General features: G+C 39.6%; 2 protein-coding genes across 3 annotated transcripts in view; one reads left to right on the forward strand and one right to left on the reverse strand.

The window, feature by feature from the left end:
* The window catches only part of LOC134674937 (clathrin heavy chain), a 58,139-nt gene extending 40,209 nt beyond the window's left edge, over positions 1 to 17,930 (reverse strand). Inside the window, exons 1-7 of the mRNA XM_063533095.1 lie at positions 17,792 to 17,930; positions 17,530 to 17,635; positions 16,162 to 16,387; positions 11,718 to 11,972; positions 6,117 to 6,305; positions 5,202 to 5,346; positions 3,716 to 3,825 (exon numbers count right to left, since the gene is read on the reverse strand). Coding sequence (XP_063389165.1) covers positions 3,716 to 3,825; positions 5,202 to 5,346; positions 6,117 to 6,305; positions 11,718 to 11,972; positions 16,162 to 16,387; positions 17,530 to 17,571 — 967 coding nt within the window. The 5' untranslated portion in view covers positions 17,572 to 17,635; positions 17,792 to 17,930. The remainder of the gene's footprint in view (positions 1 to 3,715; positions 3,826 to 5,201; positions 5,347 to 6,116; positions 6,306 to 11,717; positions 11,973 to 16,161; positions 16,388 to 17,529; positions 17,636 to 17,791) is intronic.
* Positions 17,931 to 18,337: 407 nt separating this feature from the next.
* Positions 18,338 to 23,103, forward strand: LOC134674742 (ubiquitin fusion degradation protein 1 homolog). 2 transcript variants are annotated; one of them, XM_063532869.1, is made up of 7 exons: positions 18,338 to 18,451; positions 18,531 to 18,645; positions 19,500 to 19,654; positions 20,135 to 20,264; positions 21,014 to 21,156; positions 21,782 to 21,985; positions 22,946 to 23,103. In XM_063532869.1, exons 1-7 carry the CDS (start codon positions 18,449 to 18,451, stop codon positions 23,099 to 23,101), a joined length of 906 nt encoding a protein of 301 aa, XP_063388939.1. In that variant the 5' UTR covers positions 18,338 to 18,448; the 3' UTR covers positions 23,102 to 23,103. The 2 variants fall into 2 exon arrangements, with proteins under 2 accessions (XP_063388939.1, XP_063388938.1); XM_063532868.1 differs by having other exon boundaries at positions 18,344 to 18,451; positions 18,525 to 18,645.
* The last annotated feature ends 1,233 nt before the right edge of the window (positions 23,104 to 24,336 follow it).

Below are 24,336 nucleotides of genomic sequence, written 5' to 3' on the forward strand. Positions count from 1 at the left end.
TCATCAATTATTACAATTATTATTAGGCTACACTATGACTAATTAGCATAGCGCTCAGCCACATATTGTTTTTTCACCATGCTCCATTTGAGAGGTAGGTAATTTATTTTAACACTTCCTGTATAAAGTGAAGTGTTACCAATTTATTATACTTTATTACATACCCTGACACAAGCAAACCATTTTTTTCTACCGACATGCCGGACGGGGAAGGAGAGGAATTTCATGAAGTAGGAGGGGGGGGATACCTTATCTACTTACCCCTACCCATGCCTAATGCCTCATTGTTTAATACGCGACCATGGGGTGCCGCGTTAGACAACCACCCGCCCGACCCACCCATTTCAAAAGTATTAAAATATTTATTCATTTTTATTTCTCAAACCAACTCAAACTTTTCATTCCGCAGACTTAGTATGACAGACGAGACACTCTAAATTTTTTCGTTTTTGACTTATTTGGTTCTAAATAGAACTATTTGATAGAACTTAAATGTTCATATTCGTTTTTTGTTTTTTTGAAATTTGAGGAAATTGGTCTTAGAATCAACCTCAATTTCAGCTATCTTAGCATAGCATTTTTTTTAAAGTTCTGCTGAAACATGCACCATTTGTATTCGCTAAAGGTAGGGACAGGTTGTTGAACGGCATGCTGCATTCCATTTGGAGTAGTATTCCTGATTCGTCACACAACCTCCGAATTTCCGACTGCTAGAGCAAACCGCTTTGTAGTTAAGGTAATCTGAAAAAAATCAGTTACCATTTAATTTTAAAGCATTGGTTCAGTGACATTATGCTCAATACTATAATTTACAAGGTGTATTTTCAAGTTAGTAACTTATTTTTTATTTGGGTGAACTCAGGTAACAACCCATTTTTTTTGAGTACACATACCTCCTTGACTCATTTGGTCAAGATTTTTTTCAAGCGTTTCCAGGGAAACCAAATTTTTTTGTGACTACACACCCTAAGGGTCCAGGGTGAGGTAATTATATTGGATATAATTCACTGACTTAGACATGAAAAAGAAAACCAAGTTTTTTTTCACTTAGTGTAAGCCCGCTGGCTACACATTGGGATTTGACTTGAGTGTGAGCTACAAGTTAGCCTCCACTATTATTGATATTATTTGTAGATATAAATTAGCAACTAGTTACCACATTACATTAAGGTACTAGTAATTTAATTTTGTAGTCATAGGCATGCACATAGTAGGGCATGCCATATTAAAACTTAATTATTAATATTGCATTAGGTACATGACTACTTGTAATATACTAAATAGTAAGAATTTATAAATATAGTTGAAAATACTTAATATTTAAATTGGATTTAAATACTTTAGTGAATCTTAGAATAGGGAGTTAGCTTATTATTATTTATGTTAAATAGTGGCTAGACCAGTCAATTTAGGATTACTTGAATTAAAAAAAAAAAATTTTTTAGTTAGGTTGCAGAAACCACAGTGTAGTGGCCATGCACTGTGATTTCTAATAGAGTTAACATTTAGAAATAAAACTCACAGTCCCAGAGATGGACAATATAAATTAAGTTTTAATAATATTTAGCATGCACAATAAATAACAGTCAAAGCTTACTGTTAAACAGATAGACGTATCTGCATGCATAATTAATGTCCTAATGGACTCGTTGAGTAGGTATCCGGTTAATTTTTTTTCTCCGGTTACCCCGGCTGCCTCGGTTAACCGGTGCTTAACCTCTTTGCCGAGAGAGGGGATATTGTAGCGATGCTACATATTTGCCTATGATAGATACATACTTTTCCATACGAGATAACCTGTACGACATGACTGTCGCATTTCCAACAGAATAACATACACCAGAGTATGACACTTATGTAAAACTGTAATGTACCTTCTCAGCTGTAGGTTGATTAGCATATCCTGCCTCCTGGCTAACTGGCTTCGAAGAAACAAGTCCAAAGAGCATGCCACTCGAACGGAACTTGTCACCCAGATTGTGCAGAGGTTGTTGAACCAAACCTGGCTTCACGTATATCAAAATCATCCTCGTGACCCATCCTAACTGCCCAAGTAGGTCACATCCTAATTTAATTTGTATTTTAGAATCATTTTCGGAATTTTTATGAAACATAAATTGCGATTTTGACGGTGTCAATGAGTTGAGATTTGTGACAGATGAACTGTCAGAAAATAAATTAGGCGTTTAGTTACCGCATCGGAAGGAAGATATTCTGAATGAAACAATGTAGAAAACAGTAATAAAAAATATAATTATTAGTAATTATTATTAACCAATTAAAATATTACGAGTATTAACGAGCATTGATATTTTTCGAGAATCATTTGATTTAGAAAAGATTTAAGTTGGTTTGACGTTTAATGTGTTGATGTGAATCGAAACGCAACGTGACAGGTAGGATTTTATTGCGGACTGTCACGGGGGTCACTTACACTTGGAATGGGAATACGCTAGGATGTAGATGGTTTCTAATTAAAGATTAAGAGGAATTGCCTCGTCTCCTTCCGCCGCCTGGTCCGGCTGGTGGGAGACCGATTTGTAAAGTGCGTATATCGCTGTGCGTGAATTGTGCGCGTGATTTACTTAGTGCGTCCCGTGTCGCCGATGGACATGAGCACGGTTGGTGATCGTGTTCCCTGGCGCGCTGTCGCGCGTCCCCGATTTTGCTGAGCGTCATGCTGGCGCTGCTTCTACGCCGTAGGACGCGGCCTTGACCTGCAGGCCGTGTGTCGGATGGCTATGCTGCCGTCCGACGACTCCAAGGTGTCTTCGTGCGGGTCCTTCCCGTAAAACTCCGAGCGCTGCGGGTTGTTCTCGCCTTAGCTTGTCACAGCTGGGGCTCGATGAACGCCCGCCGCTGATCTACGTCGATCTGTCTGCTACGCTAAGTTCCAGGATGAAAGCTACACCCGGTATCCGTGAGTGCACTAGACTTTCGTTTTAGGTTTTGGCCAAAACTCCGCGTCTCGTCCGTCTCGCGACCGTAGATTAAGGATTGCCATAGTGTCACTCCACAGCCGCCAACGGCTTATAGAAACAAATTGTATTTTGAGTAGCGCCCGCCCCGAAGCGGAATGCCTTGTAATTATCTAGCGGGGTATATTAAATTGCATGTCAGATATTTGGTGTTATCTTTTCAATATCCTACCAAGTTCCCGTTAACCAGGTTAGAATAACAAGAGGACCCTTGTACTCCAATAGTCCAATGTTTTACTGCGGATCTTACCCGAGGCATTATTTCCATTAATTATTTAAACATTTAAAATATTATTATTTTTTATACACTACAATGTCACACCACTTTAAATTTATTATTTTTTATTCACGACATGCCATAATCGCCACGCTTGGCAGGCGGGTTGGCGATCGCAGGCGAGTACACCGAATTTAAGGGACGCTGCTGCCCGTCCACGTGGTCTTGGACGTAGTTTAAGGACATACCCGGGTCCTGGACGTAGTTTAAGGACTTACCCGGGTCCTGCCAATTTTCATATCTTACTAAAAATAGCTCGTTTACGTTTATTTCTCAAAGTTAGGCCGCTAAGACGGAAGTAGATTTGTTGCGACAATTTGAGATGATCTAAACTCTAATCCCACCATAATAAACAATCCAGTCAGAGTTTCGAGATAATAAGATATCATAGTAATAAGTCATCAAAGTGTCCGAGGGATAACAAGATATTTTCATAGACATCATGACAAGTTTGACTTACCAATGATGCCACCAGTGGCCTCGTGGGGAGCCGTCACGAAGATGGTGTCAGAAGAGATGCGGTTCATGTAGATACAGGTCCCGGTTTCGATGTCGTACATGTGGATGTACCTATTGGACATGGGAATACAATTACAAAATTAGTTTAGGTTTGTGTTTTTTGAAGGTCTTTCAAATCAGGGCAAACAAACTTCTATTTATTCTTTTCAGCGAACACAAGCCGTGTATTTATAGTTTTTTTTAGCATTAGAAATAAGGTAAACCATCTTGATGTGTCTTTTAATTGAAAAACACATTTTAAAAATACGCTACGGCAAATATGTAACATTTATGAATCTAATACGATCATTTATATTGTTCTGCTTTCATAAGTAATTGTTACTGATTTTTAAAAAGCGTTTTTGAATTAAAAGACATGTCAAAATCGCTTATCTTCTTGCAAGTTCTTTCTAATGCTAAAAAAACGAACTATAGGTCGCTAACCTCACTTGCAAAAGCGTGAATACAAATATTACTTCAAACAAAGAAAGGATTCACGCAAATAAATATGTATGGATAATATTTCGGGCGTATGTATGTAGTAAAATTGCCGTTACATATATAGATTTTGTAATTTAGAGAGAGGCAAATGGAAGTAATCAGGATCATTAAGGAATACACAAAGGTAAAAAAAGTGTGGTTTTTAATTTTAATGGTGCTGACAGTTTCATGTAGATGTGTTGTTGTATGCGCCGAGTCTAACTTTCTTATTCATAAAACTTTACGCGCCTGATTTAAATTAAATTATGTTTTATCTCTTCCTTACAAATACATAACTCAAAATGACAGATAAGGACAAACGATTATTAGCTAATTGAGTTTGGTAGCGCGTTTATGAATAAGGGGGTCACTCTACGGTGCGTTACTTACACGGCTTGCGGGCCCTTTAGGCGAAGCTAGCACAGTTAAGACGAAACAGGAGCTGAGTTTTAAATATTTTAGGTAAATATACCCGTCTAGCTAACGGAAGCGGCTCCTAAAACTAGTGCGATAAGGATAAGGCGAAAAATCCTGCGTAAAAATCTCAAAAATCTAGGTTTCATACTCGACTGTTTCCTCCTCCAAAACTTAACCAATCGTAACCGAATTTGGAAATCTAATAGATTATGAAATTATCTGTGTGGGGTGGTTTTGCTTTATTGGCTAATTGATATCAGTTTGGAATACTACGCCTCTCATTGCGGCATAGTCAATAAGGCCATTTTTGAAGGGCTCTAGCGTCTTAAAAACAAAAATATCAAAAAAAGCAAAATGGTCCGACACAGATATTGACAATATTAATCTGTGTTGAAAAAATCATTGCTCTAGCATCAAAACCCACGGAGGAAACAGTCGAGTACGTTTGTATTGAGAAATGACCACTCCTGATGGCTCTTAAGATCAAGAGTTGAACGCTTTATACTCGCTATGCTTTGTGGTTTTATATTTGTAACGAAATGTTTACTTACCCGTATTTGGTGATGAGATAGATGACGTCATATTTGGGGGAGACCTGCATGGCGACGGGGAAGTCGTTCTGCGCTTCGGCGGGGAAGAACACGTCCACGGCCTTCTTAGGGAATGGCTGGTTGCCCGCCGGCGTCTGTCCAACCTCTGTCCGGAAAAAATAACATTATAAGTATGTTGTCCAACGAAATACCTTACCTAAAGGGGTCAACTGATCCGCCGGACGGTATCGGCCTGTCAGTTGTTCGGAACTGTTAAAATTTTGTTCTAACTGACAGGCCGATACCGTCCGGCGGACTGTTAATCAGTAGGCCCCTTAAGTTGGCTTTTGCAAACTGAATGTTTTTCAATATTTTTTTTACGACAAGGAGATTAAATACGCCACATTGCAGCAGGAATACAGATATAGATATACACTAGACTGACGGATTACTAATTTGTATAAACACGATTTTAAACTGTCGTGTCGAAATGTCAGTTCATAGGTCAGGTCTAAATCGGACTTAAGGCTAGAAGCGTCGCAACAGACTGTAGGTACGTAATTGGCACGAGTCCTTAGACTAGATCCAGCTTCTTCCGATATTCGTAAGGCAAGTAGGTACTCGAACACGACACCTGAAGATCGGGATGTGTGGCGGTGTCATGGGAGTCTTATGTGTTTCGTTGACGTAGGTTGATGATGATGAAATGGAGGGAATGGGTGTCCAGAACGACTTGTCGACTTACCGATGACATGGAGCTTGCCGCCCTGCGCGGTCCGCACGGCGAAGCAGAACAGCGTCGACGGCTCAGCGTTGCCTTCGGCCTTGAACGTGGCGAAGGAGGCCGCGTGACCCTCGATGGGCTGTGAGCACTAACGCTCTACGGAGTAGAGTTACATAGCACCAATGGTGGAATCCTAGAACTAATCGACTCACCAATGACATGGAGCTTGCCGCCCTGCGCGGTCCGCACGGCGAAGCAGAACAGCGTCGACGGCTCAGCGTTGCCTTCGGCCTTGAACGTGGCGAAGGAGGCCGCGTGACCCTCGATGGGCTGTGAGCACTTGCGCTCTACGGAATAGAGCTGCATGGCGCCTACCACGCGGTTCTGCTGGGCGGAGATACCTATGGAATAATGCAACATGTTAAAGTTGTATATTTGAAATGTATTAAGTGCACACAGAGACGATATGACACATGGTACTTGGACTTAGCCATTTTAAACCTAAGCTTTCTAGAATCTAGCAACTACACTGCGACTTTGTGCAGCAATACAAATGCGCCTTTGAGAACTACGAGATTGCATGGTGACACCGGCCACATTAAAATGACTTGTATCGCTGCAAAAAGTCGCAAGTGTAACGGACCTTAGATTTGTATCACGTAATATCAATAAATCTCTAGGTATACCGATATAGAGTTAATATCAATATCATATGGGAATACTTTGTTCAGAGATTTACATACAAAGGACTCGTTTTCATTGTTCTCGAGTTTATTCTCCAAATATGTACATACATGTTTTGAAATAAACATCTTACTAAAATACTGCCCAAATAATGTGAATGTGAATGGTAAAATTGAAAGCAGATGTAACGATTTGACATTGACACCTATAGCACCAAATTATCCAAATCGATCAAGTTTCACACATCGTTCTAACACTGCGTTTATCAACGGTGTAATTAATTAGAAAAGACCGAGCGCGAGTCAAACGCTTAGGTTAACCAATTTATGATATCTCAAATCGCATTGTTGCTACGGGGGTTCTAATTAAACTGGTTCGTTTAGGCTTTGCACTCGTCTGAGCTCAGTTATCAATTAAACCCGTACCCTGCAGCCGCATGCTGGCAACTTGCCTTTTATTCACAAACCGTTTTAAACCCGATAATGAGTTCGTGCCTGGTATAGAAAGACCTCGCGATTCCAACCATCTTTGTTAAACTGGAGACCAAATGATAGTGGTTTACCTTCAGTAATAAATCAGCCTTGTGATTAGTCCAACGCCGTGTTTTGTTTGTGTATCCGATCGTTTCCGACGTTCTGATTACGCTACCATGCGACGACGGCGTATGTTTTTATAAATCAGGTGTTATAAATTAGCAGTGTTATCGCCTATTCATAAAGGTGCTAAAGCTTCCAAAATACTATATCAGTTGTGTTTACGCTATATTAGGGTGTATCCACAAGAAGCGCTGATGGCCTAGCGGTGAGAGCGTGCGACTTGCAATCTGGAGGTCGCGGGTTCAAACCCCGGCTCGTACCAATGAGTTTTTCGGAACTTATGTACGAAATATCATTTGATATTTACCAGTCCCTTTTCGGTGAAGGAAAACATCGTGAGGAAACCGGACTAATCCCAATAAGGCCTAGTTTACCCTCTGGGTTGAAAGGTCAGATGGCAGTCGCTTTCGTAAAAACTAGTGCCAACGTCAAATCATGGAATTAGTTGTCAAGCGGACCCCAGGCTCTCATGAGCCGTGGCGAAATGCCGGGATAACGCGAGGAAGAAGAAGGGTGTATCCACAAATTACGTTTCATGTTTTCCATGATTCTTTCCCATTCCCTGTTCTTGTCACAATTAGTCACATTTGTGGACTAAAAGACTAACAAAAGGGGGAGGGCTAGGTTTGCCTTCTGGTGTGACGTCACATAAATCAAGGCTCGATTATACTAATCTATTATATTGAATATAATCTAAGCAGTTTGAAGTGGTTTATAATAATTTTCGTGTATTACCGTCGCATACCGGAGACATTGGTTTAAATATAATAACAAATACAATACAGTATTGTATGGAATTTTGAATATTCTGATATAAAGATATTTTATTTTATATTTTATAATTATATCTAGTTGAAATAAGTACCTTTAACCTAACCTAACCTATCTATAGAATAACCTTACGAAAATCCTGTAAAGTTAACGGTTTCAGTTTTATGACTAACGATAATATGACAAACAATACATTATGACTTAAAACTTTATGGGAAACAAAGGGACCCCATTTCAGATATTTATTAGATTTGAAGATAGATTTGAAGCTTGTTAATTTTGTTGTTTTATTGCTTTCCAAAAGACCTACGATTCAGTAGTATGATGTATCAGCATGTCACAATCACTATTGTATCTTAATTAAATCGACGTACGCCGCTGACTGTACAGCGTAACACAACATCCTGCTATTTTTAAAGCCAAGTTTCAAAATGGCGCACAAAGTAGTGTGCACCGAGACGTGAAACAGATAATTGAGTTTCATTCACCCGCCGTGACGGGGGAGCCGGTGTTTACCTTTTTTAGGGTTAAGTTTTTGAAGCAGGTTTCCCCAACCTTTTTTTTGCGTTGAGCCGCGAGTGTGGGTGATTGATAGTAAATTTATGCAAGTCATTCTGTACGAGACCTAATTGTTACCCGTACCTGTAGTTGAGAATTCAGAGGGCCTACCACGAACCACGTTCGAAGTGTTGCCTCCCTATCACACTTACATATGTACAAATTTACAAGTGCGACAGAGAGGCAACACGTCGAACGTGGTTCGCGGTAGGCCCGCAGATGTTTGTCAGAAGTTAACGTTTTGACACAAAATTATACTGAAATAACTTGTTTTAAAGTTAAATAAGGCCAACATAATATAGAGATCAAATAAAGCACAGTGTTATAAGCCTTGCGACAATAAAATGAAGTGTAACTCTTTTGACTCCTTTTTTAAATAAATACAGTGAAACCTGGTTAAGTGGGACCTGGATAAGTGAGAAACCTTTATAGCTGGGACTCATGGTGCGGTCCCGACACTTTAGCACTGAATTACCTCTGTTACTGAGAAAAAAGGAACCTCTATAACTGGGATTCGTTGTTGAAATTTTATAGTCATATTTACCTCTATAATTGAGACAGAGAGTGTATTTTACCTCTATTACTGAGACTATATTTATAAGATTACATTTTCTTAATTGTTTTTTAGAATTTTATAGGGAATTGACTTCTGTATCTGAGATAACGTCAATCTATGACCTCTCTAACTTGGACTTCATTGAACAATTTCCGTATTCTTACTAACTCTTAGTCTATCCACAAATTCCGCATTTGCCTACTTATGTCAAAACAACTTCAAGTTTGATTTGGTTAATTTATGTAAGTAGTTAAAACTATCGAAACGAAAGCTGAAATTTTGATCAGTAACACGAAAAAATATTTTTTTATTTATTAAATTTCTAATACGCAATGAAGTCCGTATCAAATTTAATTTAATTTTGAAATATCTATCCTTTGGAGAATCATTCAAAATAAATTCAAAGAAATATTTAAACAGACTTAAAAAATATTTAGGGACAAGGATTATTTTACTTTATTTATTTTTAAAGATTATTACTAAATACCTTATTAACCACCTCTATAACTGAAATATACTCTATTCTCACCTCTATTAATGGAACCCTCTGTAAATGAGACAAAAATTGATTTGTACCTGGCTAACTGGGAGCCTGGGTAAGTGGAAAACCTCTTTAAGTGAGACAAATTTGCTCGTCCCTTGAGATCCCACTTATCCAGGTTTCACTGTAATTATCTAAAATGTTCTACATTTGTGTTGTTTGATTCCGTCATCTCTACAACACCCTAGGAACGAGCGCCACACCTGTTAAGGAACTCCTAGTACTAACAGGAGATAACAAACATGTCTGACCCACTTTAGATATTGCCCTACATAATTCACTTCACCAACCCCCTTATTCATAAAACTTTACAACTTTACGGGCCTGATTTACTTAAATTATGTTTTATCCCTTTCTTACCAATACATAAGCCAAAATGACAGATAAAGACAAACGATTCATAGCTAATTAAGGCCAGTAGCACGTTTATGAATAACGCCATAGGTATGTCAATAACCGATATCAATAGCCTAATTCAATCCCACCGCAGGACAGGTCAAAGAAGATTGAAACCATATTAATGTGTTTAACAAGTCTCTACACGATCGCAATGGCATTGTTACTTTCTCTTTCCAATTATAATGCCAAGTCTGATGCGTGATAGAGATAGCGAGCTGTTGAATAAGATGTTTCATAACTTCATTCACGGGTCACGACGGGTATTGAGTAGAGATGTCACGAATATTCGGCAACTATTCGGTATTCGGCCTATTCGGCCACTTTGCCGAATATTCGGTATTCGGCCGAATGTTGCCTACTATTCGGCCAAATACCGAATATCTGTTACACCTAACTAAAAAGAAAAAAATCACAAAAAATAACCAAAAACTAGGTATATTTAATATCTAAAATGTATTCTTGGAAAGTGGTTAAATAAGAAGGTAAGTTTTTGAGCATTTGTTGGTTCCAAAATATTTTATTTTTTATCATGAGTCTGATTTGATTGACTCTAACTACATTCATTAATTCTGTTCAACATAAACGTATATCTTAGCAAACGTTGTGCTTTGTTGGCGAACAGTTTTAGTAATAATTGTGACTCAAAATGGTCGCATGTTATGCCGAATATTCGGTCGCCGAATATTCGGTATTCGGCCGAGAGAGGGGCCGAATATTCGGTATTCGGTATTCGGCCAAATTCACTATTCGGGGCATCTCTAGTATTGAGTACAGTTGGAATGTGACATTGTTTATTTAACCAGTCGTACGTGCATGCAACGGAAGTCTTCGCTATTAAACTAGTCAACTGTTGACGAATTAATCCGATTTCAATGTCTATGCTGCGTCAATGAAAATGGATGAAATAATTCACAAAATATACGACGTAGTGTTTAATTTTGATTGAGACTGGCATGACAGTGGACTCGTTAACAATTTATGTTTGCAATTCGTGGAAGAGATGGTTTTTGACAAATTTAATTTGCTTTGACCAGTGGTACAGCCGACGTCAAATATATTATGTTTACACTTTTGAGCCTTTCTCATTTAGGTAATTAGGCGAAAAGTGTAAACATATTGACGTCGACTATACACCATATTGGTCACCAGGGCCAGTGTGTTCACGGATAATGCAGGGCCTTCGTTATGCTAGATGAGACTTACCGACAAGCAGTAACCACTGCTGCTTCCGATCGGTCCTGTAGTTGATGATCTGACAGTCGGCGAGCGACGGTTGCCGGTCGAACATCTTGACGGGCGTGGAGTCGCCCTCCATAGACCAGTGGTACACGGACATCTTTGTCACCAGGGCCAGTGTGTTCGTGGATAACGCAGGGCCTACATTATGCTAGATGAGACTTACCAACAAGCAGTAACCACTGCTGCTTCGGATCGGTCCTGTAGTTGATGATCTGACAGTGGCGTGGAGTCGCCCTCCATAGACCAGTGGTACACCGACATCTTGGTCACCAGGGTCAGTGTGTTCACGGATAATGCAGGGCCTTCATTATGCTAGATGAGACTTACCAACAAGCAGTAACCACTGCTGCTTCGGATCGGTCCTGAAGTTGATGATCTCCATGGACCAGTGGTACACCGACATCTTGGTCACCAGGGCCAGTGTGTTCACGGATAATGCAGGGCCTTCGTTATGCTAGATGAGACTTACCGACAAGCAGTAACCACTGCTGCTTCGGATCGGTCCTGTAGTTGATGATCTGACAGTCGGCGAGCGACGAGTGCCGGTCGAACATCTTGACGGGCGTCGAGTCGCCCTCCATGGACCAGTGGTACACCGACATCTTGGTCACCAGGGCCAGTGTGTTCAGCGATATCCATTTCCAGAACACCACGTCTTCGGTCATGGTGTGGGCCTTCATTTTGGACTTCATCTCGATGTTGAAGATTTGTAGTGTCTTTTGGGCTGTGGACAATACGGCTAGTTTAATGGTTTGCTGGTGTAATTTAGGATGCCCTATTTTCGTAACCATTTGAGGATCCAGGCACAAGAGCCTATTCTAGCCTACCTTTTGCAAGTGCTGAATTTAAAGTTAAACCCAGAGCCGCGTTGTTTAACCTGTGTACGAATCTGGTAACACCTTTTATGGTTTGAATTAATATTCCATAATGCCAAATTATCATTTACGCATTTTTACGATATAAAATGTCGCAGAAGGCAAAATCTCCATCAGCAGAAACCCTCGCAGCCGTTACAAATTGCCCTTCGGAGACCAATTGCGTTTTTGTTACGATCTGTCCTAATTCGCTCGCCCACGTGCACACCCTAATCGATACGGGAATGTCTTTATAGGAACACTTGTACAGCCGCCATCAGATGTATCGGAGCGGCCAAGGTGCTCACAAATATTTGAACTCGCCTCTATTGTTAAGGCGTTAGAGTGCGTGTTCAGATATTTTCGAGCACCTCGGCCGCTCCGATATTTACGATAGGGACTGTAATACTTAATGTAAAAGGTCAGATGAGGTAATAGATATTCTTAGCCTTGGTTATATGTATAAATGACTAAATGTGAACATTTGAATAATTATCATTATCGACATAGGGTAAATCGTCAATTACTGGCCACCGGCTAATAACTGGTCACACTAAACCAGCGGTCGGCAACAAGCGGCCCGCGGGCCGCGTGCGGCCCGCGAATCTCTCACTTGCGGCCCGCGAGCCTCCCTGGCTATTTTGTATGTAAAATGGACAAACGACAATGTCTGATAAAGTCATAAATATCAACAAAGTGCGGCCCGCGTCAACTTCGTTAACTACTATGTGATGTGCCCCTTGGCTGCTAAAAGGTTGCCGACCGCTGCCCTAAACTAAAGATGAATTCTATTCACCTATAAACAGAATTCATTTTAGAATAACTCCAGGTTTGACCGGCTAACCTCGTGTTAGTGGGATGGTGCAAGTGGCACTTAGTTAGGTAATTTTTAGCCAGATCAAAGGTTTTCAAGCTAAGAAGCGCGGTGCCAAAGGGGGCGTAGCACCACTTCAAGAGGAGGCGCGACTCAACAGGACGGCTTCCGCGAATATTGAAATTAGAAGACTTATATCTTTCTCTATTGCTTTAGCTATATTTGAGAGGGGCGTAAATATAAGGACTTAAAATTTAAAATATTTACACGCCCCTTTATATTTATATGTTATGATTTGTATTTATATATATATATCATTGTCTGAGTACCCACAACACAACCCTTCTTGAGCTTACTGTGGGACTTCGTCAATCTGTGTAAGAAATTTCCATAATGTTTATTTATTTTATTTATCCAACTCTTTATAAGTCATATCGGTGACGGGAATTATGCATAATTGAATTAAGTTACTTTGCACTTTAAATTAAGGTTCAAAATTAGATGGAAAATATATTCCCTCTTCCTAATATATATTTTTTTTTATCTACGTATTTAGAAGGAGCCTTTATCTATGGGACATGTCGGCTCCGTTGGGCCTCTACATTACATTACTCTACATTACATTAGTGTTGCTAGATATCAAAGAAATGGTACACGAACTTCGCATGTTTAGATAGGGGTTCCGCCAATATCGACTGGAAAACCCCAACATCTGTTGCTGTATAGCCCCCAGCTTCAAATAATTGTGCCCTCTTGTCCCGAGTCCGAACACATTCCATTCCTCTTCCTAATATTTAAAGGCTTTAAATGATCAACATAAAAGTTGCATATTTATGAAGTCCAACAAAGAGGAAATGCCTCATTTACGTATGTTCCTAATTGCAGGGTCACATAAAGAGTTCCAAATGCAAAGGTCAGTTCACGGGGCGTGTTGCCAACATACCAGCAGTAAACAATAACGAACACACAGAATTCGGGGTAATGTATGCGTGACTCACTACCCGGCCTGTTATCTCTATCCCGACGGGGCGGTTTGATGCATGATGTAACCAAGTTATTCAATTATTTGCATATTGTGACAACTACTTGGAAAAAACCGGACAAGTGCGAGTCGGACTCGCGCGCGAAGGGTTCCGTACCATTCCGTAATATCGAGCAAAAAATGGCAAAAAATAACGTTTGTTGTATGCGAGCCCCACTTAAATATTCATTTTATTCAGTTTTTAGGGTTCCGTACACAAAGGGTAAAACGGGACCCTATTACTAAGACTTCGCTGTCCGTCCGTCCGTCTGTCACCAGGCTGTATCTCACGAACCGTGACCTAGAAAGTTGAAATTTTCACAGATGACGTATTTCTATTGCCGCTATAACAACAAATACTAAAAACAGAATAAAATAAAGATTTAAGTGGGGCTCCCATACAACAAACGTGATTTTTGATTAAAGTTAAGCAACGTCGGGCGGGGTCAGTACTTGGATGGGTGACCGTTTTTTTATTGCCGTTTTTTGCATTATGGTACGGAATCCTTCGTGCGCGAGTCCGACTCGCACTTGCCCGGTTTTTAGTATTTGTGTTCATAGCGGCAACAGAAATACATCATCTGTGAATATTTAAACTGTCTAGCTGTCACGGCTCTTGAGATACAGGCTGGTGACAGACGGACAGTGAAGTCTTAATAATAGGGTCCCGTTTTTTCCCTTGGGGTATGGAGTACGGAACCCTAAAAAAGATTGGCGACTGATCAATTGATCATTCATTATGTTATATTTTTTAATAGTTTCACAGGACTCTTGTCACATATTTGCCACTTGTTTGTATTGAACCGACATCCATGACTGATAAAAATAACCACCCAATTGTGTCTGCAGGCAGATGTTTTAATAAGCATTTACACTGTTATCACCATGCTAAAGTTCTATTAATTGCTTCCTGATAACAGTGGGCAGTTAAGTCAACAAAAAGTAATTATTTGTTGTCTGTGCAACTAGCCTAGAAATTAAAAACTTTCAACCACATTTTCACCCACCTATAGTTCTTTTTTTAGCATTAGAAATAAGGTAAACAATCTTGATGTGTCTTTTAATTGAAAAACACATGTTATAAATAAGTTACGGCAAATATGTAACAATTATGAATCTAATATGATCATTTATATTTTATATATTCTTCTGCTTTCAAAAGTTATACTTTTTGATTTTTAAAAAGCGTTTTTCAATTAAAAGACATGTCAAGATCGCTTACCTTCTTGCAAGTTCTTTCTCATGCTACAAAAAACGAACTATAGCACCACTTGCACCATTCCACTAACCCGGGGTTAACCGGTTAAACCGTTAACCCAGTGTCAAATTGTACTGATAACCATATGTGGTAAGTCCAGTTTTAACCGGTTAATCCCGGGTTAGTGGGATGGTGCAAGCGGCCCTTAGAGTTTGATTTCAAAACATCCTTTTCAGCATTTGAATAATATATACATTCTAGGTCCCATGTTTTCTTTAATGATTTAGCCTGTTCATTGCATGTATACAGATAAATCAACATTTCGCAGTTGTTATTTGGTATCACAAGAAGTTATGTTGAAAATTTTTTACACATACAACGTGTTTAGTTAGTCAACCATAATTAACAACCCAACAAGTTACAACCCATACACAAGAGACATTGTCGCCACAAAAATGCATTATTGTGAATTAAAATCCTATAAAATCACAAATTTAACTCTCTTGTGCAGATATTTGACGACCGGTCTGGCCTAGTGGGTAGTGACCCTGCCTGCGAAGCCGATGGTTCTGGGTTCGAATCCCAGTAAGGGCATTTATTTGTATGATGATACAGATATTTGTTCCTGAGTCATGGGTGTTTTCTATGTATTTAAGTATTTGTATATTATATATATCGTTGTCTGAGTACCCACAACACAAGCCTTCTTGAGCTTACTGTGGGACTTAGTCAATCTGTGTAAGAATGTCCTATAATATTTATTTATTATTTATTATTATTATATCAATTTAGTGTAGTTACGGCTTGTGTGGCAACTTCTATAGGTGTTGTAGGTAACCTGAAAAGGTAAGGGAAACTATGGCAACCAGCAATAACAAAAAGTACTGGTTGTCCACTGAATGCGGGTGGCGCAAGACCGGTCACTGTGGCACTTTTTGGTGGAGGCCTATGTCCAGCAGTGGACGTCCTCTGGCTGATATGATGATGATGATGATGATGACTGGTTGTCATAAATAAATGGCTTACCTTCAACACCAGCCTTCCCCTTCAGCGCAATAACCTTGCTGGCTGGATTCATAATGGCCGAATCAGCACTGATAGGTCTCCTTATAGGATTGGTGGGGTCCGCCATGTCAATGATGACCACCTCCGCCGTCTCCCCCACTTTCTCCCGGACGCAGATGAACTTGTCCGACTCCATTGTGAGGGTGTTGAAGGAAATGGATGCTGGATTGATGCCAACATTTGTGAGCTGTAACAATTATATTAATTAATGTTTGACAGGCTGATTTATATCATATCTTTGAAGCCTTAAGGGTGGAAATACCGTGGCAAGTAATGGTTTTTACGTCCTTTTACTTGTAAAGCTACATTATAGCAATATTGTTTAATAATATATATGTTATTTGAATAATAATGCTTCTTATTTGGTGGAGAAAACCAAATCATTATTTATTTATCAACTTACTAACTTATCAGTCTATTACTTATTTTACAGAAAAAGTTGTGAATAGTTTATAAGAAGACAGAATTCAAAACAAATATTAAACATTTAAGATGGTAGCATGAAGTGTATGCTTAGTTGATACTTAACACTTATATTAGGAAATACTTTTTGTAAAGCAAAAGAGTACATAATATATAATTTAGAGTTTATATGAAAATAAAAACAATAAAGAATTAAAACAGTCCATAAATTGTATGTACAGATGTCAATCACATTGAAAAAAAAAACAAAAATGATCAACTCTGGTCAATACAGGAGTCAAACCCACATCTTTTTTTATAGATTGTAATGTGGTATGTCCCACAGTAAAAAAGGTACAAAAAATAAAAAAATAAAAGCAGTATTCATTATCTTTATCTTGTGTATCAGATAATATTAAATTTGGTCTTTGTTAATAATACAAATTTTGTTTCAGTAAGTTTGCTTTATTTTTATTAGATTCCAGTAAGATTAGAAAACTTGTGATTTCAAGGAAAATAGTAAGATGCTCTCGAGACTATGAATGAAATATTTTATCAATGAATGTGTAAAGTGAGTAAAGATTTTTCATTCAAAGTAAAAGTTGGCATGGAGCAATTCTATAAAATTAAGTGAGCCAAAGCGCGGTATTGACCTGGCTAATGTATTTTGGCAAGGAATTGGAAACATATGATCCAGAGATGGATGTAGAGCAAATCAATACCGGGCACCCACTCCCGACAGCCCGACCAGGGGGTGGAAACTGTCAACCATAATTGCGCAATGTCACTACCAGCCACTATTGTTCCCTACACGACGTATTAATGCACTAAACATCCATCAGACACCCCCTGCTCGTCAACTGATTCATCTATCCCCCCGTCAAGCCGCTATCCGTCTATGTTCATCGAATCGATGGGCGTACATACCTGCAGGTGCTCCTGGAACCTAATAGGCAATACTTGCGCCATGGCTGCTGGATCTTCACTCTAACTAGACCGATTTAAATTACACGCGACTCTTCGAAATCGCAGTCTGAAATGATAACACAAAAAATTCTTTTCACTGCTGTCTCATCGGAAAACACTTTTGACAATCAACATGGCGTTACTTGAAAGCGAGAATGACAACGGCCGGATATCTATGAAATAATTTATGGATTTATAATGACATAGCAATTTATTCACTCACACAATCGATTTATTTCTACATTAAGGAAAAATAGGGCTTGATAACTTCGCTAATATGTGGAGAAATTACGAAAAATTCTACAACACCCGCAGCTGCCACATATACAAATGAAATGGCAGATATCAGAGAGAAAAAGAAAGGTAGACTCGGCGATGAGTAATCGATGCATTCACAATCATCCTGTTATTAATGTTTAGCTTTTATTGATAAGCAGTTTACAGTAAAATAAAGCTTAATTTCATTAGAAAATAATAAGAATAGAAATTTGATCGATTTATTTTCTCTAAAGAAAATTTATGATATTCATAAAACTTCTAGCAACACTTAGTTTAGGGATGTCCGCATAAAAAATGACTGTGGACAAATTATAAAAATAATTAAATAAAATAAAAACGTGCAGGTTTTATAAAAACAGAAAGTAAATAACAAAGGTTAACGAGTTTCTCTCACTTTGTTGTTTCCCTGCAAAGATATTTTCAGCATTTTTGCAATTTTTCTTGAATATTTTTAACTCTGCCAAGTCCTCCTTTGTGTCACATCAGCTGTCAGCTGTCAAATCGATGTTTATTTTCTACTGCTAGATTGTGTGTGCATGATTTTGCAATAAATTAAAATTTATTTGTTTCTGATAAAGTAAACTTAATAAACAATATCAAAATGGTAGGAATTATAGTAGTTGTATACTATAGAATATAAAATGTTCTTCATAAATAATTTAACATACACGTTTCAGTTTCAGTTTGGTTTCAACATGTTTCATGAAATATCGAGGCCTTTCAACATGACCTACAGATGCTTCTCAGTGTCCATGCTGCCAGGAAACGAGAGGCAGGATGTGGAGAGAGGAGGCAAAAGTTAGCGAATACTTATATTGTTTTGGTTACAAAGGAGTTATTTAAGGCATATCTTAGTCCCTATCAGTTTTTCATTCATTATATTAATATATTATAGAAATTATACATCTACTGTGTAAGCAATATCAAAGAGTATGTACTTACCCCCTTATTCATAAACGTTTACTAAAGTTAACAAGCCGATAATAATCGTTAGTCCCTTTCCGACGTATGGATATGATGGAAAAGGACAAACGATTATTATCGGCTTGTTAACTTTAGTAAACGTTTATGAATAAGAGGGTTAGTAGATAATAGCCATAATGTTGTGTATTATATCTTTTTACCAATTTTGCAAAAAAATATTAAAGATTTCACATTCACTGCCGGTGACCTGCTATGCGGGTTCTCGGTTCATAGGCGCTTTAGCTACAGTACCGGCCAAAAATATATCACCTTCAGGTTTTTACGGTAAACCTTTTTAGGGTTCCGTAATCAACTAGGAACCCTAAGAAGGTATGTTGTAAAAACCAGAAGGTGACATATTTTTGACCGGTACTGTACATATGGTTTTTATCGTGTTATCAACTATGCTCGTAGCTCAGGCTGGCACTGAATGTGTTAAGGGTGACACATGACTATGTTAAAGATATTTTTTTTTTATATTGTGGACATCTTACACAGATCAACCTAGCCCCAATCTAAGCAAAGCTTGTACTATGGGTGCTAGGCGACGACACACATACATATATAGATAAATACATACTTATATACATAGAAAACACCCATGACTCAGGAACAAATATTAGTGTTCATAACCATGACATGAAAAGGGCAAGAATGTGAATAAGATTCTAATTGGAATGTGTTTCCAGTAATCATGCCACCGTCAGCGCTAGAGCAGCTAACAAGGTTGAATATAGAGTACCCCATGATCTTCAAACTGACCAATAAGAAGTCCAAGAGGTCCACACACTGCGGAGTCCTGGAGTTTGTGGCTGATGAGGGGAAGGTGTATTTACCACACTGGGTATGTTAAAATTATTTATTCAATCATGCAAAGAAAGAATAGTGTCTGCAATGGGCCAAGAAAAAATAGTCATGTTTTCTTATATGAAAACAAATATTTTATTTTGGGTTCTTGGTAAATTCACTATCAAACAATATATTCATATTAGCATTTCTATTTTCCACGAGAAATACTAGTTTTGTCTCCGTCCTTGGCAAAGATATATCTAAAGATTTGCTAAAAATCTCAAATATCCGGGAGTCCATATCACGCTTGGAATGTGAAAGGTAATTTTTAATTCGGAAAATATAAATATTAATGCACAATTTATTTTCTTTACCAGTCTATGATGTGGAGTGGCAGAATGCACACTATTAGACAGAGACAAGGGGCTTAATTAGGGGAGGCCTTTGCCCAACAGTGGGACCCACTAATAGGCTAAATAAAAAAAAGTCTATGATAAAAGTAAAAAGTAAGGCATTGTATTTGTTTAATTTACAGATGATGGCCAATTTGGTGATGGAGGAGGGCACTCTGCTCCAGATTGAGAGTGTTTCCCTGCCCGTTGCTACATTCTCCAAGTTCAAACCGCTTTCTGAGGACTTCCTAGACATAAGCAATCCTAAAGCAGGTAAATAACACGCATCTGCGCCTAGGCTAGTCTGTGGCCATGAGTAAGCCCATTCATAATTTAAAAAAAAAATCTTCACTGGGCAGCTTGGCGCTATAACTTCCTAATCCTATTGAGGGGGTAGTATACTTATTTATTATATTTATTCACAAGAACGGCTTACACCAATCACACTTGATATGCATAAGCATATTTACAATTGGAACACTGTACGGCAGCGGTCGGCAACCTTTTAGCAGCCAAGGGCCACATAAAAGTTTACGACGCGGGTCGCACTTTGGTAATATTTGTGACTTTTTAGCAAACATTGTCGTTCTTCTGTATTACTTACAAAATAGCCAGGGAGGTTCGCGGGCCGCAAGCGAGAGGTTGGCGGGCCGCATACGGCCCGTGGGCCGCTGGTTGCCGACCGCTGCTGTACGGGTTAGTGTTCTGACAGTAGTGGTAAAACCAGCTCTTCATTGTGTCAAACATATCAATACATTTTACATTTTTATCAGTTTCTATTTCAAACGTAATGCTGGATTATTCAGTACCAAACTTTTACCCAGGGGTCTCCAAAACCCTTCTCAGTCCAGCTCGGGAGCCCTTTTGCTTCCAGCCAACATCCGAAATCCTGGTTTTCTATAATAATAGCCAAAGTTTGAACCACACTAATTTAGCAGTTCATTGTGGTTTGGACACTTTGGGCCTTCTCACCACATGGTGTTCCCAATTGCCCCGACTGATTATATAATTTCGTTTCTCAGTACTGGAGAACTGCCTACGTAACTTCTCATGCCTGACGACCGGTGACGTCATTGCCATCAAGTACAACTCCAAAGTGTACGAGTTGTGCGTGCTGGAAACCAAGCCCGGGAACGCGGTCATCATCATCGAGTGCGATATGAACGTGAGTGTCTATTGAACGTTCGTAAACCTTATGGCAAGGAGGTAAGGTATATATTGGTCAGTTAAGTGTTGCTGAGTACTGAACGATTTGTCAAACAAACGACGATCCACGACGACCATCAAGTACCTACAACTTCAAGTGTAATAAACTTGAGTGTTATCATTGAATGTTGATTGGCCATTAGACGGGTCCATACAGAACGTTCTGGATCCAATTTAACCTTGTTGCAAGGAGATAGAGTAGATGCGGAAAGAGAAGAGTCGTGAAATGTATGGGATCCAATACATTCTACGACTCTTCTATTCCCGCACACTCTAAGGCATATTACATTAGTCAGTTGATTGTGTCAATGTTTGTACTGGGCAACTTGTCATTGTCATATGACCGCGGTTCTAGCAGTTCTAGTGGTGTATGTATTTTAGTTCTCGGGAAAGGGTATTAATATTAAGCCTTTATAAGAGAACATTATTCATAATTTTTGACACCCTTATGCCTTAGATATAAAGGGTCAAGTTATATGGTCGAATTTGTCGCGATATGGTTCTTTTTCCTACGAATACATTTATCATTCTCATTTTGGTCCTCATTGTAAAGATGTCTTAAAACAGACTTTGAAACCTAACAGGTAGAATTCGAATCTCCCGTCGGCTACAAGGAAGAGGAGCGTACAAGCCACGAGACCCAGGGCGAGGCGGAACATGACCCCGCAGCCCTCATGCCCGAGCCCAGCGGCTTCGTGCCCTTCAAGGGGGAGGGGAACAGGCTGGATGGCAAGAAGAAGAAGCTGGTTAGCGAGAGCGACTCGGAGCCGGCGGCGCAAAGTCGACAGGTAAGAGTTTATGATAAGTGACCCAGGGCGAGGCGGAACATGACCCCGCAGCCCTCATGCCGGAGCCCAGCGGCTTCGTGCCCTTCAAGGGGGAGGTGAAACCTGGATGGCAAGAAGAAGAAGCTGGTCAGCGAGAGCGACTCGCAGCCGGCGACGCAAAGTCGACAGGTAAGAGTTTATGATAAGTGACCCAGGGCGAGGCGGAACATGAACCTGGAGCCCCATATCTAGACATTGGCGGATTTGCCCTAAGGCAAAGTAGGCCCGGGCCTAGGGCGGCAAGTTTTTTGGGGCGGCAAATTATGACAAAAAATTCGATGATGATAACAAGAAATAACTCAAAATGATGGGTACTGAGAGCCCCTTTCTCAGTACCCATCATATTGACTACATATTTTACAGGCTACAGGGCCTGGGGCCTAGGGCGGCAAAGACTGCAAATCCGCCACTGTATCTAGGTCGGACCGCCGTGCAAATCATCCGTGGTCCCCTCAATACTTCGCTATCGCCATGGCACAAGTTTCCTACCGTCGCGTTGGCAATATTATATTTGTAGAACTATGGAGTCGTCCATTAAGTACCTACATCACACAAAATTTCGATTTGTTATGACCTCATCCCCTGTTGCTGTTACGTAATTTGTCGATGAACCCTAAGATGCATAATATACTTCATAATATGGATCCATTATGTGTCCTAGTTATCTAAATAAATAAATAAATTATTATTTGTATGTCTTTCCATATCTCGGGACCATGGGGTCCCGGACCTTTGGGAGGCATGCGTGGGGCCGAAGCCAACAGCACAGAGTCCCTTTAAGACAAGTTTGATGTTATGATGATACACCAGCTAGAACCCATTCACGGGTACAAATAAGATACCCGTAAATCGGTCCCAGCTGGCATAGGATATTATTATATTAATGAGTATCTGACTTGAAACTTGCATCATTCGTTCCAGCCCTATGTCCGCGGCATACCCGACTATGACTACGAAATCGGCACTATCCGGTTCATCCGCACGCGGCCGTCGAGCGCGCGCGAGGACACGCCCGTCCAACCCTTCGAGGCCTTCAAGGGGGAGGGCTTCACACTGCGCACTGCCAAGTCCAACTAATCTTCTACCAGAGTAGACCACTGACGCCAACCGCCATTATGTAATGGCTCCTCTACATGATGGGCCAGCGCCGGCCACTCCAAGGGACGCAGCCATGCGGTAGAATGAGATAGCAATATCACTTGCTCCCTAACGCATAAATGCGTCCCTTGGAGTGGCCGGCGCTGGCCCATCGTGTAGAGGAGACATAATAGGGTGGTATTCCACCTGTCCAATGTGCATTGCGTCTCACCCTGTCATTAAGCAAGATGTGAGATGCAAATACACATTGCACCAAGATAAAGCCTCGTATGTCCCCGAGTACTTGTACAAGTACAAATTACATTCGAGCTTTGAACTCATATTGAAATAAAAGAAAGTTCCAAATTCAAAATCATAAAAATAGGGTATTTTCCTACTAGTCAAATCAGTTACTTTTTTAGAGCTGTCAAAACGATTTGCTAATATGGAATTTATATGAAACATTACATCGTGACGTCACGGTCAATTCACCAACTTTTTATGTTTCTATCCGATTTATTAAATAGAACTTGTGGTTAAAAATAACTCCTATCTGTGTTTATCTAATAATTATCTGGTGCTTTATTTCATGTATGGTGTAAAATAATTTATTTTAAATACAGGATAATACCCTATTGCCCTGGGTCTTACGAGGATAGGACAGATGAATTACCACCCTTAGAAAGAAAACAAGATATGCAAATAATTTGTTAAATAAAAGGCCAGTACTATCATGTATGAGAAAACTTATTTCTGGAGCTATCCTTTCTGGCAATATTACCATTCCATGTTTGCATTATATTTATTGAAAAATAATAGCGATAGAAATAATTTGTCAAACATGTTTTGTGGCCTCATCCTAAGTAGATTTTTATACATAAGCTTATTGTATGGCTGTATTGTATTGAAAGATTCTGTGAAATAAAAATACGTGATCTCTACTTTGGACCAAGTTTTTCATTTTAAAGGTTCCGTCACACAGGCGCGTTTTCCGGGCGGGGCGTGAGCGTTTTATATGTAACGCGCGCCCCGCTTACGCGCTGCCCGCAAAACGCGCCTGTGTGACGGAGCCTTACGAATCAACCGACTGATGATGTTTTTGGGGCCAAGTTCTATCAAAATGTATGTAATCATTTTACATAACTAATTATGAATTATAGATTTACCCCCTTATTCATAAACGTTTACTAAAGTTGACAAGCCGATAATAATCGTTTGTTCCTTTCCGCCGTATC

Source organism: Cydia fagiglandana, chromosome 20 (genome assembly GCF_963556715.1).
Source record: "Cydia fagiglandana chromosome 20, ilCydFagi1.1, whole genome shotgun sequence".
NCBI classification, from domain to species: Eukaryota; Metazoa; Arthropoda; class Insecta; order Lepidoptera; family Tortricidae; genus Cydia; species Cydia fagiglandana.

Bases quoted from the DNA above. Each gene is read 5' to 3' on its own strand.
- LOC134674742 (XM_063532868.1), top strand. The intron at 20,265-21,013 runs GTAAATAACACG...TTCGTTTCTCAG, and splicing joins CATAAGCAATCCTAAAGCAG to TACTGGAGAACTGCCTACGT. The intron at 21,157-21,781 runs GTGAGTGTCTAT...GAAACCTAACAG, and splicing joins TCATCGAGTGCGATATGAAC to GTAGAATTCGAATCTCCCGT.